Raw genomic sequence first — 14256 nt, 5'->3', positions numbered from 1 at the left:
TTCAGAAGAAATCCAACCAATGCATTCATATTTCAAAGGTTTAAATGCACGTGAAAGGCATCCAAACACAGCACAACCCAAATGAGGTTTTTCCAGGTTTCAAAGGGTTAAACTGAAATGTCAGGATTTAGAGTTATTTATTAAAAACCAAATTAGTTTTTTCATTTTATAAAGTGATTCAGTGATTCAGAATTGCACTTTTATAAAGTTGGGGAACTCACCAGAGACAGATTAAAAAATAAACAAATACATAAATAGATATATAGAAACATACATACTATATACACGTAAATACATACATAATGGTCAAATAGGTGCCACAGAGGCAGAGATCTTGATTTTAGCTTCAGAAAAAAAGGGTACTGCATTTCCCATCATGCAACCAATGGCTGAGGACATCGTCTCTTATTTCCTCAGACTTGACCAAGCTTTCCCAAAGCCAGAGAAGACATTATGCAACTGTTTCCACAGGCCGAGCAGCCCTCCTCATGATGAGTTCACTGACCTGTATGTGAAATTGGTGCCTTTTTCAGCATCAGGCTCCCATTTATCTTTTAAGGAGATAACACATGATTGATTCATGCTGTGTTACTCAGTGAAATATATGTTTTTAACTTAGAAGATAGTTGTTGCCAAAGACACACCCATTCATACATATATACTCATTTTGCAGAAGTTGCCCATCAGTGTTAAAGGAACAGTGTGTGGGATTTAGTGACATCTAGTAGTGAGTATTGCTGCCAGCTTAAACTTCTCCCTGGAAGAAATGGTGGCCAGCATGAAAACCCAAATGGCCAGTGTTTGGTTTGTCCATTCCAGTCTACTGTAGAAACATGGTGGACTCCATTGACATGGACCCACTCCCTATGTAGATATAAACAGCTCATTCAAATGAAACAAAAGCATGAAAATTCTTATTTTAAGGTGATTATACATTTAAGAAAGCTTACTTATTATGGTATATTACATGTCTGCCAAAATACACCAATAAATCCCACACCCTGGACCCTTAAGGAGCTGTATACAACATTTAGAGCATATCTATATATCAGAGGTTGTCTGCACACAGCTCTCAACATGGAGTTGGTTGAGCTGGTGGCTAACAGCATGAACAATGCTAACAAAGGCAACAGTGCTGACAGCACTACAGTCTTAACCTGGAGGAACCAAAGGGTGGACACTATGTTGACATGGGTCGAGATAACTGCTATAACTGCTATATGAGTGCAGTGCAGTGACAACGATTAGTTTGCCAGTGGGACACACACACTTGGATTCCAACACACAGAAAGATAGTCCATACATTTACATGGTTTTTGAAAAGGTCAAATTCCTGTTAGTAAAACTAAAACTGGACTTTAAAAAAAGCTAGTTAGTCTGGCTAAAATTGTCAACCATGTTGACCCTTTAAAAGGGTCTTGAGACTAGTCTCGAGTACCACAACACTACTTTCTTACATATGCTTTAATCGGACCTGAACTGAACTCGGCGTTCTTTGACTCGTGAGCCGGAACAGCATGTCTTTGTAGAAGAAAGCCAGGAAAAAAAGAATTCGGGAAGAAAACAAAACAAGAGGAGTATAGAGTTCTTACAAAATACTCAGCACCAAAAAGTTTTACAACCCATTCGTTGCTTGCTAGCTTGTTTGGTATGTGACTTAATAGGTCAACCAGATGAAGGTCCAATACCAACTAGCTGAAAGGGGGCATATGGACACCTACCGTGACAGTCGGACATATTTCCGTCAATAAATCGATTCTCTCGCAGTGCTTGTATACTGGGACAAGGACAACAATCCAATTAAATGGCCTAATTGAGCTATAACTGTAGCTCCACCTAGCTGTGCATGTAAATGTACTGAGTTTGACTTCATTCTCTGCTCTCGACGTCATTACTCCACCGTATCCTTCTAAGGGAAATGGTTTGCCACTACATTACTGCTCTGAATGTTACATACAGCTCCTTTAGTTACAGATGCAGTGATCTCTTGGTTATAATATACATTTGTATTCATCAAAAACAAATACAAGTGGAGAGCACTTATTTTATTTTAAATATGTCATCATTGGTTTAGTCTGCATACAGTAACGTATCAGCAAATAACTACACAGTACAGAGGTGGACTGCTGCCACACCAGTTGCAGCTTGGCCAATATGTAACATCGACAGCCACGGTCAATATCTGACAGCCAGGCCAGCATATTCCTTCATTAAACTCCATTTAAAACTATTTATTTGAGATACAAAATCACAAGGATGCCGGCGTGTCTTTTTCTACCACGACACAGATTTCAGTCAGGCAGCGTGGTACTTCACTGACACTGGCAAAGAAAAAAACGAACAAACAAGAAAAACATTATCTATCATCATAGGTTATACATTGTTGATTCTCAGAGATAGAAAGTTGGCATCTGAAAAATACATGATTGAAGTTGTTAACAAAATAAAGTCGGGGGAGGTCACAATTTGATTGATCCCTCTAGCCCCCTTTTGTAAATTTCAAGCATTTCCCGTTTTTTTTTTTTTTTTTTACCAAGAAAAAAAAATAATCCAATTGACGTGCGTCAACGCAAATCCTGTCTTTGCACTGTTGGACCTGTGTATGGCTTTAAATGGGGTTTAAAGACTTGGCGAGATGAAAAGGCAATAATAACAACGCAAATCGGATGCAAAGCTTTCAACATGTACATACTAGGGTTTCCATCGGGCCTAGAACATGCAGAGGAAGGTGGTAACCATGTGTCTGGTGAGAATATTTAGGCACACATTTGGACTATCTACAACTGTGGTTGGCTCTTCTTTGCGCCTGTTACCTCTCTCTAGCCCACACTTCCGTTAACATTTTTAATGGAAAACAAAACACGGTGGTACTGTTAAGAAATGGGCATTTTATGTTGCTAACTTAGTTCCTGTGTTGCACCATTAAGGCCTCCCATGACGTTCACTACAGGTAGCCACTAAAATCCAACACTAAGCCTTACCTTTCGAACAGAAACTTTTCATTTGCTCTGGATAGGGATACAAATGTGTGCTTTTCATTTTCTCCTGTATACTCTTTTTTGTTTCTGTAATATAACAAGCACCATCTCTCTAACATTATAATACTAGAACTTGTTGACTCATAGGAGATGAATGTCGCTGCGAGTGGTTCATTGGTATTTTGTACTTCTCAGCGTAACCATGCACAACCAACACTTCAAAAAACACAAAGGAAAAGTAAAGCGCAATTCAAAAGAATTCAAGATTAAGAACATGGAGGTTTGTAAGGTTATGGCCCATGACTTTTTTTCTTTTTTTTAGGAGGAAGTGTATGATGGAAAAAAAGTAGAATTCACTCAGTCACAGAGACAAAAAAACACAAACTGTCAAAGTTTGATGAAATAAGTAGTGGAACTATAGACTGAAGCCTCTTATAGAATCAAGTGCAGACTCTCCTAACTTCTCTCCAGGTCACCCAGGTAGGAAGTCACCTGTGAAGACAATGAGAGGGAAAATTAAGGGTTAAGCACAAATAACAGAATGCATTGGGAGTACTTCAGCATTCACTCACACTGCTACTACATCTCCACTTAATATGACATTTTGGGGATTTTGGTCCATCGGTCATCTTATTCAAGTCTGTAACAGACCTTGTTAAGAGCAGTATCATTTAGGAACTATTTTCTTCCTACTGAACTCACCCGCAAACCATATCACAGTGCAGAAGGGAGTGTGCATCTATGGCTAGTTCACCTAGCACCACTGAGCTAGCTAATGTAATAGCTCAACCAAGGAGGATGCCATTAACTTTTACATCTCACGCTGCTTTGAGCATGAGCCTCATACTCATGAGTAGGTGCACATTTCCTTCAGTGCAGTGATACCAACCATACCACCACTCAGAAGGAAGCGTGCATCTACTGCTAGCTCAACTAGCACCACTGGGCTAACTCCCATTAAAACTTAGCCAAAGTGGATGCCATTAATGTTTACATCTCACGCCATCACAAGCACCAGCCTCTTGTCTATGAGTAGATGCACACTTCCTTCCTTAAGTGATATGGTTGCAGGGTGTAGTTTGTACAAAAAAACTGTTATGTTCACCCCACAATCAAAAGTACTAAATCAAAACTACAAGTTATTTATTTATAACTTTAAGTTATAGACCAAAAAAACCCAGTAACAAGTAGTATAGAAATTTCCCTAGTCAAATGATAACTGCATTGGATCCTTTTAGTAACCAGATCTAAAAAAAGACTACTTGAATGGTTTTGCTCGCAGCCAATCACCGCTTGAAATGCTCTTCAATTTAATGTAATGTGTGTTTAGTGCACTACAGCAGCAGCAACAACTTTTACAGTTTGTGATGTGGTTAAGTTGAGCACGGTGTATTTGGCAGAGTTGGCAGTTCAGCTCACTGAGATGCCACCAAACCATTTGAAAGCATGGCCGTACTACACGCCTGTGGTTTCTGGTGTCATATTAAGCAACTGAATGCCTTCATTCACATGAAAGATATCAAATAAAGTAGAAAGAAATGGTATCAAGTATACTATATTGGTATCCACTTTAAGGGGACTGGTTTTGGTATTGGGTGCTATTGGGATGTGCTGCTATAAGGCAGAGCTAAAAACTGCCTAGTTTGTTTATCTGCTAAACAAACTTCAGTCAGTACAGTGATAAAAATCCAATTTTCATTTCAGGTTTAATCCAGATGCTGGCAGGTAAGGCATGTTGTGTCTGCTCCATCAAAACCATGACTCATGTCCAGCAGGCTGGACTGTCTGGTTTAGTTATCATTCAAACTGGCACATGATGCGTGCCTGCTGTTTTTACACCAGCACAGTGTAAAAGATTTTCACAGTTAGTTATCAGTATTTTTCAAATGATTTTTGACTATTTTTTCAAAGCGTAAAACAGTTATTAGACTACTTTTACAACTTCAGGCAGATTCTGTTTTCTATTTATTTAAATACACACATATACATCAGTAAACTCTTTTGTCTGCACAACATTACAACAGTGAGAGCATTGCATACACTTTAAAGTGCCAGATGGTTTGGTCAGCCAAGGATGCTTTTTATCTGCTGGAAGATGCATCTTCCAGCAGATAAAGTTTACTGATGTTTACTGATATTCATGCAGACTGATGTTCATACAGACAGGACTTAAAAACAGGTTGACTTCATTAATTGTAGTTAAAATTTTGTCATATACCACCTTACCGGCCCATGTTTGGAAGATTTTTTCTATGTAGGCCATACTAAAAGACGTCTTAGGGATCGCCTTGCAGAGCATAAATATGATATCAGGACTAACAACAGTGATTACCCCATGGCTAGACTAGATTTTTATGAACTTCATAACTCTAATGACACTTTGTTGCGCATCGAGGGCATTGAGCACACCAAACCATTGGTCAGAGGGGGGAACAGAATACAAAAAATTAATCAAAGGGAGGCTTTTTTGATCCATCAGCTGGATGCTTGTAGTTATCCTGGTCTTAATGGAGATACAGATTTTTGCTGTTTCCTGTCATTTGCTGATGGACAGCTGGTGGCTTTATGGATGTATGGTCAGTGTGATATGTGTATGTTTGTGTATGTATATGCATATATGTTTTTTCTTATATGTGTATGTTTGTGTATCTATCTCTCTCTCTCTCTCTCTCTCTCTCTATATATATATATATATACACACACACACATATGTATTTATATATATTTTTTTCATATATGAGAGTCATCTTATTTCATGTTCCTTTTTTGTCATTATATTATGTTATTCATTCAGCTTTTACCTGTCTATCATGTGACTACGTGATCATTTGTTATTGGGTCCTGCCGCAATATAGGCATTGAAGCCCTGACGACAGTGTTTGGTCGAAACATGTTGGCATGTTTAATGATTTAGCCACTACAATAAAGGCTTTTTAATGTAAATCCTCCTTGTTTTTCACATTGGTATACTTTTGGAGTGCTTGGATTTCCCTCTCGCCTTATCCTCTTGTTTCCCGTCTTCCATGAGCACCCGATACTATTTCGTGACCTACATTTGATTGTGATCCACAGATCAAACCTGTCAGCTCTCCTCTCTCTTCTCTATTTTCATTAACAAAAAAAGTTTCTTAACATTGACTTTTGATGCCATGTTTGTGCATGTATGACGTCAAGTTGGCAAATCGTGTTACAAAATTGTAATAAAACTACGTTGTTATCAATGTTAGTATACTGGCCTGGCATGCTTAATAGTTAAAAGTTTGCTTGCTTGCTGCAGCCAACAGATTTATATACTAAAATGTGCAACAACTAAAAGTAAATGATAGCTACTAGGAACAAAATGACAAAATATATGATTTTTTTTTTACCATCACTTGTTGACAGTTTACATGCTTGTCGCTATTTCTGTTGCCCTGCAACGCCACGCAAACGTCATAACTCTGCAACTCTGGTATTTTCCAAATTTCCTAATTCCACACTTGGAGGGCCATTTATGTGCTTGTAACTCATAAATATGGTAAACACGATATTTCAGAGGAGCACATGAACATGTTAAGGCAGCATATGCCCTCTACCTACATGGTACCTGACTTTTAATTTTTTTTTTTTATTACCTGTCAAGGTTCAAAGTGACAACTGACAGTCAGAGAGAAACATCACTTGTGTGAAACTTGGAAAAAAAATTACAAATTGAAAAGGAAAAAGAAATTAAATAGATTAAGAAAATTATTTTCAAACAGGCTAGGGTAAAATGTACAGAGAATTTTTTTCTTAACAGTTTTAGGCGGTGTTTACGGACCATTTCCTTGTTTGGTTTTGTTGTTTTTTTACATCCCATTTTTGTTTGTTTGTTTGTGGGAGGTGTATTTGTAATTTTCAGGTATTTTCTTGTACTTTTTACTAATTTCTTGCTTATTTATTGGTAATTTCTTCTTCAGTTGCGTATTGCCTTCCTTCCACATTTTTGGGGAAAAAAATGAAGCCAATTTGTCTTGGTTTCAAGTGGTTAAAGAAATCAAAGCGTAATCACTGGTGCTTTTATTTTAAAGCACCCAGCTCATTTTGGTCCAGAAGTGCTGATGTTTTAGCTGTGAAGTTGAAGGCTCCGGTCAACAGTTAGCAGAAAATTAAATTGTTACCTCAGGGCCTTTAAAGGTGAAGATTTATTAATTGTGAGCAGGAAACATACTCAGCTCTCAAGTTCTTATATTATAATTATTTGCAAGTTGCACTGGTGTTACATGTGACTAAATCATCGTGATTGGAGCTATTGTGACTAGCTCTAACATGTTCACTATGCTGATGTGGGAAGATTTTTATGGTGCCACAGGCAGAATTTGATTTGTAGCTAACAGTGTTACCAACAGTAACCAGTGAATAGTGAATTGTTACAGATTACTTACACAGAACAAAAAGAAGGGTCATGAATTGGTTTCATTCCAATCCCAGCAGCTCAACGTCAAAGATGAGAGTGGCATTAGGAGGAATGATACCCGGGTGGCCTTTGTTTCCGTAAGCAAAGTCAGGTGAGCAGGTCAGCTTGGCCCTTTGACCAACACTCATCTAGGAGACAAACAATACAAACAGAGGAAAGAGAAAAAGACGGCAGGGGTCAGGAGAAACAGCCAGTCTGCAATACAGTTAATTAGCTCATAATGCAGTCTCAGCAGTTTTAATTGGATAATAAACCACAGGAGACAGTGAAAGCAACGGTGAAAACCTACTAATAATGTTTCATTAACTCTGAAACTAATCCACTCCTTATTGCACAATATTTGAAGTTGCAATCATCAAACAGATGTCTGATTGGGGTATTAAACATATTAATAGAGAACATGAAGCTGTGTTGCCATGACTCTACGGGAGCTGAACACAGACCGAACCGTTCACCAGTGCTGCAGGGCTGAGTGTGTGAGATAAAGAGCTGTGTCTGTGCTGTATTGACCCTCTGTTTGCGGTGTTAATGGGAACCGTGGTGAGGGAAAACTCTGTAATGGAACCATGTCGATAAATTAATGCATTTTGGCAGATGAACTAATGGCATTATCTGTGGCAAAATGCATTTCTTGGTTGCAATTGGAATTAATTCTACCTCTAAATCATGACTGTTGAAGCTGTTTAGTTGCATGACTTTTTGCCAGAATCCGTTTGTTCCAAAGGCATAAATAAGTACACTGTAACATGTCAAAAATAACAACAGAAGTGTGAGTGGGACCTGCAGAATTTTTGCCAAAGTGCATATTTTTTCTCTCCTTGTAGGACTATTTATCTGTCTAGATTGTTTTGGTTCCAGAGTGTTAGAGATACCAACCGGAGGGATGTCTGCCTTCTCTCCAATATAATGAAACTGGATGGCACTCAGCTTATGGTGCTCTTAAGTGCCAAAAAACTACATTTGAGAAACTCAACAGCAACGTCTCTTCTCAGAAATCATGACCCGGTTACTCAAGACAATCTACAAACCTTGTTGTGAGCAGTTCCAAGTGGGAACTATTTTCTTTTTATCGAACTACACCCACTCACTGTATCACAGCACAGAAAGAAGAGTGCATCTATTGCCAGCTCACCTAACCACTGAGCAAGCTAACGTTACAGCTTATCTGAGGGGGACGCCATTATTGTTTACATCTCATATTGGCACAAGCAAGAGCCTCCATGAGTAGATGCAAATCTCCTGGCCTGGTTACGCAACATTATCCACAGACCTTAGTTTCATGTCAGAACTATTTTCTTTCCACCAAACTACAATAACTGAATCGCCTCACAGAAGGAAATGTGCATTTACTCATGTTAAATAGGCTTCTGCTTATGACATCACATCATGTAAACATGATGGCTAAGCTATTACAATAGCTATCACAGTGATGCTAGATGAGCTAGCAGTTGATGCACACTTCCCTCTGCACAGTGACTTGGTTGGCGGGTGTAGTTTTTTAGAAAGGAAATATTTCATCCATGAAGCTGCTCCAAAAATCATGACCCGATCATTCCACAGACCTGGTTGTGAGCAGTTTCATGTAGGTATTATTTTCTCTCTACCAATCTACACCCACCAACCGAATAGCAGCACAGAAGGAATTGTGCATCTACTGCTTGCTCACCAAGCAACACTGAGCTAACTAACATTACAGATAATCTGAGGAGGACATTAATGTTCACATTTTGCACTGACACAAGCATGAGCCTCTCACTCATGAATAGATGCACTCTTCCCTCTGCACGGTGTTTACATCGCCGGGGGTAGTTCAGTAGAAAGAAAATAGTTCCTACTTTAAACTGCTCACAACAAGGCTTGTGGATTATCTTGAGTAACCGAGTCACAACTTCTGGAAAGAGCCTGGAAGGGTTATTGAGTTTTTCAAAAAAATGTTTTTCTTTTTTTGGCACTTTGAGCACCACAGGCAGATTGTCATCTAGTTCAGACAGTTAGACATAATCTATATGCTTTATGGTATCAGTTCTCGAGACTACCTGCACTACACCCTCCTCCCAGCCTTTGATCACTTCCTGTTTGCCGATCTTGAACCTGAAAGGCTTGCCCCTGTCACGAGACGAGTCAAACTTTTGTCCGTCTGTCAGGGAGCCTGCGAACAAGGAAATGGAGAAAAGGCCAATGAACATGCACAACATTACAGTTCATCACTAAGAGAATTCCTGCTGCAGAAACATGTGCAGACCACATGATGGAAAATTACTGTCTCTCTGTGTAGCAACATTCAGAATGAAGAAACTGTTCATCGAAAAAAAAGAAACAAATACATCTTCCAAGCTTGTCTGCCATCCATCTCCCATGCTGTGTGTATATTGAGAACGCAAATGAAGGGATTCCAAGGATCTCCGAAATAGCCGCTGCAGCTGTCTGCAGGGTGGGTTTCACTGTGACAGTCAGGAAAAACGCAAGCATCAATCCGCAGAATAGCACCCCTCCAAGACTATTTTACGCCGGGGCTATTACTGTTATTAGCACCAGAGAGGCAGCATGTGTGTGTGATGTTTTGGCGTGATGGGAGTGTGTGTGCGCAGTGTGGGAGAAGGTGCAACGTTGCTTATGTTGTTAGGCACATCAGGGGGCGGCTGGCAAGCCGCAGCCTGTAATCCAGGCAGTGGAGTGGGTGTCCTCTTCTGGACATCGAGATAGCAGCCTAATGGAATTATTTGTGAGAGCTAAAAGGCCCAATCTAAGTATCAAAGTCAATACAGGGCATTTCCTGTTTCACCACGGAGCAACACAGTGTTGACATTTTCAAACACCGAGCATTTCCTGCAGGCAGAGCCTTCGCAAAAAAAACAGCAAATCCTAGACTTGATCATTGCATGGACGTCTCCATTTAAAAAGACTGGTGTAATGGAATATCCTGTTTCATGTCGCATTTCAAGGCTGCTTTGTAGGCTGACAGGAAGGGAATCCGCCCAGAGAGGAAATCCTGTAGTTTTTGCGATATGAAAAACAAACAAAGAAGATCCAGACTCATGCCTAAAAAGAAGTAAAAAATACTTCAGTGTGAGAGCCCTGAATCAGGTCTTGTTACATAATCCTGAAGCTTGTATTACAGAGAGAGTTATGTCCGTCTTACCAGGCGGGAGGACTGAGACCAACTTTGCCAAACTAAGAATAGGTGCAGATAAATATATATTCTAGCACGGTGGAGAGCAAAATCCATCTGAAAACCTATTTTGCTGCTGATGCTGTTTCAGTGTTTGTACTATGTTTAAATGGATATCTCTTCAAATAAATGTCTAGCTATGCTGGAAGTCTGACTGTGAATGCGCAATATCTGTCTGGGCGTCCACCACTTTGGTCCAGACTGAAATATCTCAAGAGTTATTAAATTAGTTTCCATGAAATTTGTATAGACATTCATGGTCCCCTGAAATCATTTACGCCATTTTTTTAATTTGTTTTAAGTCCAATCACGGCTGCACTTTGTGTTTAGTTCTATCAGCATGATGACATGGCAGTATCAAAATATTACAGTACACTGGGAATCCCAAAGGTTTGATATTTTATTACCATCAAAAATACAGATGCTCCTTTTTCTACTAAACTGATACGGGGATGCCGTATTGAGGGGATTTATTGTAATGCTCAATATGTGCCACCAGAGGTCAGTCTCTACTGGTGGAACAAGCAGCTGGGCAGAGAAAGATGGCGACTGTGAGTGGTGGGGATAACGTTACAGGACGAGTAAAAAAGAATAATGTCTCTGCCCCTGTTTTAGAGTATTGCTACATTTAACTTTATCTTGAGATGACCTCTTCCATCTACAAAAGAAGTTCATTAGCCACATGATCGTGGACATGTTAGTTAGCTGCTTAGATAATGCATGCAAATATATAAATGTTAAAGCTTTCGACAATATGGACATGGTGCACATATGGTTAGCTTGGAAAGACTCTTTTCAGTCCAATCTTTTTACTGAAGGCATGAGCACCAAAGAAGTAATACTGGCAGAGTAAACAAGAGAGACACAAAAAAAGTGGTTTAATGAAACAACTTGAATGTATTTCTCGTCTTTGCTGAGCAAAAGTTTCATGTGAAAAGAAATTAAAGGTCATCTCTTATAAACACCTGTACCAACGTTTAAGCAAATAATAGCTATTAATTAAAGTTTTACAGTATTAAAACCCTGCAAGGCTTGTCTTAGTAGGGTAATTCAGTGGTATAGAGGAAGGAATGCGCAAATATACCATCCTCTTTTGTTGCCATTCATGGTATACCTACCTAACAGCCAAGAAGCCATTGGATTATATAGGTAAGAGAGTATACCCACGGTGGTGATTATTTTGACAATTGGTTCATTATTTAAATACATTTTTATGCAAAAATAAAATGAAAATGTGAATATTATCTGGTTTTCTAGCCTTTTTTTAAAAAAAAGTAGCCTTGGCTAATCCTGTGATTTCGTACAAAACAAGACATTTGAGGTCGTCATTTTGATCTCTGGGAAAGTGCTAATGGGCTTTATTTTTTTTAATCTAATGACATTCAATAGACCAAATAATTAATTGGCTTATAAATCAATAATGAAAACAGTCCCTAGCAGCACTAGAAATAATAAACTCCAGTAGTTGCGATGCAAAGAAAAAAATGAAAATGATTCAACTGATATTATGAGTACAGAAATAAGAGATGCCATATAGTGCTGCAGGAGATATAATCAGGGAATACTTAAAATATTTAGTGTAATTCATATACTACGTCTCTAGAGGAAATATTACAGGAATAATACAGTGTGTGTGCCGTTATTAGAGTCACCCAGACGGTTATAATCCGCTCAACTAAACGCCACCAACCCCCCAGAAACTCCAACAAAGACAGAAAAGCGCTGGAAATCAGACGGGATTTAAAACCCGGCTGTCTGGTCTGTCTGTCTGTCTGTCTGTCTGTCTGGGCCTGCGGCGGAATCCGTCTGCGTCTCCTCTTTATTTTTCCTTTAAATCAGTCTCCAGACAAGACAAATGCCCACATTCTCTCTCCTGATCTTGATAATACCGTATTGGACCCGCTCGGCCCAAACGCGGAGCGCGCATTATTTTACGCAGTGATGAATCCAGTGCGCTGTTCCCGGGACACACAGTCCGCCGTGCACTCTATCACACCCGACTATCTTGAACGCAAATGTCCCTCCAGCGAGTGAAAATGTGGTGAAGGGGTTAAATTTCCCTGCAGCCCAGTCGGTGACTGACAGTCATGCCTCTTTGCCCTACAGAGAAATCACTGCCTGGAAGGTTTGAGGCTGAAAAATGTCTGCTGTGCATAGTTTATCTCGCCCGACAGCGTTTCACAAAGTGCCCTGGCATCGTAATAATAATGTTTTGAAGGGGATTTACAGTTTTTGCTGTGATACTTGGAGGATTAAACGCTTGGCTATTTTTCATCCGGGTGTAGTGGCCAGTTGGCCACAGCCGTCACTCCTCCGTGCGGGCCTCCATGAGTGCAAATAAACCAAGTGAAGCAGTGAAACGTGTCCATGCATGCTCAGGAATAAGTTTCTGAATTCAAACTCACCGACATAATGCACCACGCACGTCTGTCCTTTTTTGGGGAAAGTCCTTCCTGTGGAGAAAGCACAGGGGCGCTCAGTATAACGGGCACGCTACGCAACGAAGGCGGTGTTTCTGCGGCTCTGTCACATACATGCAAACACACAAGTGTAAATGTGCACTTATTAATGCACACAAACACGTTTGCAGCTCGTGCAGTGGCTTTACCGTCGCCCGGTGTTATGGTCTCGATCTCGACTCCCATTTTGAGCGCTGTGTTCTGGAGCAGTCCCCGACGATCAACCCGGCAACACTGAGCACTCCCGCAGTCTGTCTGTCTGCTCCTCCGGCGGATGTTCTCAGCTGTCCGTCTCTCGCTCTGCTCTCTGCAGGGAGACCTGCGTCAATATCTGCTATTATTCAACAACACTTCCGGCCACAAACACCAGAGTAAAAGCCTTACATTGGCACTTCAGACTGTAACACGTGGCCCCCTGGCGGCTACAGTGGAGACCAACAACAACATAAATCATTTTCTTTACGACCACTGCGGGGAATAAACCTATATGTTGAAAGCTTGAAAACATAATTTCAGCAGGTATCATACTGAATTTGGACAATTGAATCCAATCGACTCTGCTCTATTCTAATCTAATCTATTTATTTATTCTATTTTTATATACGTCTCTTTTTTTGGTAGTTTTACTATTTCTGAGTCAGTTGCAACATAATTTCGTTTTAATGTGCGTTGTTGTGTAAAGCTTGAATGACAAAGTTGATCTAAATGTAATGTAATGTAATCTATTCTACTGCATATATGTATGGATCCACGGGCGTATGTTTTGGGGGAGATGCTAGGGACACACCCTCCTCAACATTTAGAACAAGTGCATTTTTCCCCCCCCCCCCCCCCAATAAAAACATGAAAACAACAGAGTTTTGACAAAGCTGAATACATTTCCACCATAAATCGATGCAGAAAAGACACAAGTTGAGCATATAAATTCGCCAGAATTAGGGGTGGGCGATATGGCAAAAAAATCATATCATGAGTTTTTTGATCCTGATCCTGATCCTGATCACGATTTTATCACAATTCTTTTTTCATTTTGGAATTTAAGACTACTGCGCATGTTACTGAATAGTACAGCCAAGCTAAGCAATTTCCCAAAATAAAAAAGAATAACAGAACATTTAGGCCAAAGTACCTTTTTTTAACAGATTTTAATCTGTGTGCAATTTTGTTTACCACTGTTTTGATGGGAACCATATCTTTTGTCTGGTAGAATATTGT

General features: G+C 39.7%; 1 protein-coding gene across 1 annotated transcript; it reads right to left on the bottom strand.

Moving 5' to 3' along the window:
• Positions 1-2030: 2030 nt before the first annotated feature.
• On the bottom strand, positions 2031-13352 carry fkbp1ab (FKBP prolyl isomerase 1Ab). The gene is made up of 5 exons (XM_042492351.2): positions 13191-13352; positions 12988-13035; positions 9450-9562; positions 7382-7541; positions 2031-3470 (listed from the first exon to the last, which is right to left on the bottom strand). The coding sequence occupies exons 1-4, from the start codon at positions 13225-13227 to the stop codon at positions 7413-7415; spliced, it is 327 nt and encodes a 108-aa protein (XP_042348285.2). The 5' UTR covers positions 13228-13352; the 3' UTR covers positions 2031-3470; positions 7382-7412.
• Positions 13353-14256: the final 904 nt, after the last annotated feature.

The sequence above is a fragment of the Plectropomus leopardus genome, chromosome 9 (assembly GCF_026936395.1).
Source record: "Plectropomus leopardus strain MGB_pleo_1.0 chromosome 9, ASM2693639v1, whole genome shotgun sequence".
Taxonomy (NCBI): Eukaryota; Metazoa; Chordata; class Actinopteri; order Perciformes; family Serranidae; genus Plectropomus; species Plectropomus leopardus.
The sequence above is the reverse complement of the archived record's forward strand: the minus strand, read 5'-3'. Positions and strand labels throughout refer to the sequence as shown.